The sequence below is a fragment of the Salvelinus namaycush genome, chromosome 17 (genome assembly GCF_016432855.1).
Source record: "Salvelinus namaycush isolate Seneca chromosome 17, SaNama_1.0, whole genome shotgun sequence".
NCBI classification, from domain to species: Eukaryota; Metazoa; Chordata; class Actinopteri; order Salmoniformes; family Salmonidae; genus Salvelinus; species Salvelinus namaycush.
This window is the reverse complement of record NC_052323.1, coordinates 38,065,074-38,068,384: the sequence shown is the minus strand read 5'-3', so window position 1 is coordinate 38,068,384 and position 3,311 is coordinate 38,065,074. Positions and strand designations below refer to the sequence as shown.

General features: G+C 46.5%; 1 protein-coding gene across 1 annotated transcript in view; it reads right to left on the bottom strand.

Annotated features, from left to right (window-relative positions):
• Positions 1-3,098, bottom strand: part of LOC120062209 — a 19,974-nt gene extending 16,876 nt beyond the window's left edge. The window contains exon 1 of the mRNA XM_039012010.1: positions 3,080-3,098. Within this exon, the coding sequence (XP_038867938.1) occupies positions 3,080-3,098 (19 nt within the window). The remainder of the gene's footprint in view (positions 1-3,079) is intronic.
• Between the last annotated feature and the right edge of the window lie 213 nt (positions 3,099-3,311).

The following is a 3,311-nucleotide window of genomic DNA, read 5'->3' as shown; positions in this document are numbered from 1 at the left end:
TCACACTACCACCACCATGCTGACCCCAAACCATCACACTACCACCACCATGCTGACCCCAAACCATCACACTACCATCACCATGCTGACCCCAAACCATCACCTACCACCACCATGCTGACCCCAAACCATCACAACTACCATCACCATGCTGACCCAACCATCACACTACCACCACCATGCTGACCCCAAACCATCACATACCATCACCATGCTGACCCCAAACATCACACTACCACACCATGCTGACCCCAAACCATCACACTACCACCACCATGCTGACCCCAAAGCATCACACTACCACCACCATGCTGACCCCAAACCATCACACTACCATCACCATGCTGACCCCAACCATCACACTACCACCACCATGCTGACCCCAAACCATCACACTACCACCACCATGCTGACCCCAAACCATCACACTACCACCACCATGCTGACCCCTAACCATCACACTACCACCACCATGCTGACCCCAAACCATCACACTACCACCACCATGCTGACCCCAACCATCACACTACCACCACCATGCTGACCCCAAACCATCACACTACCCCACCATGCTGACCCCTAACCATCACACTACCACCACCATGCTGACCCCTAACATCACACTACCACCACCATGCTGACCCCAAACCATCACACCACCACCATGCTGACCCCAAACCATCACACTACCACCACCATGCCTGACCCCAAACCATCACACCACACCATGCTGACCCCAAACCATCACACTACCACCACCATGCTGGACCCCAAACCATCACACTACCATCACCATGCTGACCCCAAACCATCACACTACCACCAACATGCTGACCCCTAACCATCACACTACCATCACCATGCTGACCCCAAACCATCACACTACCACCACCATGCTGACCCCTAACCATCACACTACCATCACCATGCTGACCCCAAACCATCACACTACCATCACCATGCTGACCCCAAAGCATCACACTACCATCACCATGCTGACCCCAAAGCATCACACTACCATCACCATGCTGACCCCAAACCATCACACTACCACCACCATGCTGACCCCTAACCATCACACTACCACCACCATGCTGACCCCAAACCATCACACCACCACCATGCTGACCCCAAACCATCACACTACCACCACCATGCTGACCCCAAACCATCACACCACCACCATGCTGACCCCAAACCATCACACTACCACCACCATGCTGGACCCCAAACCATCACACTACCATCACCATGCTGACCCCAAACCATCACACTACCACCACCATGCTGACCCCTAACCATCACACTACCATCACCATGCTGACCCCAAACCATCACACTACCACCACCATGCTGACCCCTAACCATCACACTACCATCACCATGCTGACCCCAAACCATCACACTACCATCACCATGCTGACCCCAAAGCATCACACTACCATCACCATGCTGACCCCAAAGCATCACACTACCATCACCATGCTGACCCCAAACCATCACACTACCATCACCATGCTGACCCCAAACCATCACACTACCACCACCATGCTGCCTGTTGGTATGAGGTTCTTACTGTGGAATGCAGTGTTTGGTTTTCACCAGACATAATGGGACCCATCTCGTCCAAAAAGTTATACTCTCATCTGTCTATAGAACATTCTTCCAAGAGTCTTGATGATCATCCAGGTGCTTCCAGGTGCTTTTTGGACGAGATGGGTTCTATTATGTCAGGTGAAAACCAAACACTGCATTTCACAGTGAGATCCCACACTACAGACGCAAGTGAAGTGGGGCTGGGGTCCATCTTAACCCAGATCACCCCAGAAGGAGAGAAGGCGATCGCCTACATCTCCAGAGGTATCCGCTGAGTTGAATGTAAGTAAGAAGGAGTGTCTGGTTGTTGTCTGGGCAGTAGAGTTGTGGTCAACCAGATCTGAACACAATCGGACCACAAAGTGACTTTTTTGCGTCTAGATTCGTCATTTCAATGCTGTCTTCGTATTCTGATAGCAGAAGTCGCATGTAAGTGTCAAGTGTAGACACGACCCATGTCACGGACGGATCGGATTTATATTGGACTGAGTTGTGTACAAGGCGGGACTTGGGATTATGAACCGACAATTATCGTTTTAGTTACGGACTCATAGGGTTGGGTCATTGTGAAAAATAAAGTGGTTTTTTGTTGTCTTTGCCTGAACTTTGATACAATATAATTTTGAGTTTTGTGCTATATATTTTTGTGTGATTATTTTGTTCCAATTTCATACATAAGGTGTACAAAGAAGACTTCAGTTTCTCTAGTTATATTCAGTTTCCTCTAGTTTGAACCTGTTTTATGTAGCTTATATTGTTTTGTGAATCAGGGTGAACATTACATCCTAATGAAACATTCTGGGAATCATTAAAGAACAGATGAAATGTGTTCTGGGATCATTCTTGTAACGTCAGATTAATGTTTTTGCACCCTATAAGAAACATTGTAGAATCATCCGCACAACTGGAGAGTTTTTGTGTTCTGGGAACATATCTCTTGTGATGTCACCACAATGTTCCCAACAGACTGTTCCCACAACCTAATGAAACATTCTGGGAACCTTTAAAGAACAGATTAAATGTGTTCTGGGAACATATCTCTTGTGATGTCACCACAATGTTCCCACCAGACTGTTCCCACAACCTAATGAAACATTCTGGGAACCTTTAAAGAACAGATTAAATGTGTTCTGGGAACATATCTCTTGTGATGTCACCACAATGTTCCCACCAGACTGTTCCCACAACCTAATGAAACATTCTGGGAACCTTTAAAGAACAGATTAAATGTGTTCTGGGAACATATCTCTTGTGATGTCACCACAATGTTCCCACCAGACTGTTCCCACAACCTAATGAAACATTCTGGGAACCTTTAAAGAACATATTAAATGTGTTCTGGGAACATATCTCTTGTGATGTCACCACAATGTTCCCAACAGACTGTTCCCACAACCTAATGAAACATTCTGGGAACCTTTAAAGAACAGATTAAATGTGTTCTGGGAACATATCTCTTGTGATGTCACCACAATGTTCCCACCAGAATGTTCTAGGAACATTCTCGCAACACCAAGCAATGTTTTATGCAAACATTCTATAATCAACTGGACAGTTGTGTGTCATTAGAACATTTCCGCGACCTAACAAATGTTCTGGGAACTTTCACAGAATCAATTTTGGTTTGCTGGGTGGGCTAGCCGGGAAGGATTTCATAATACCACATTAGCTACCTTCTAATTATGTAGCCAAAACACTGACAATATCTCTTCAAA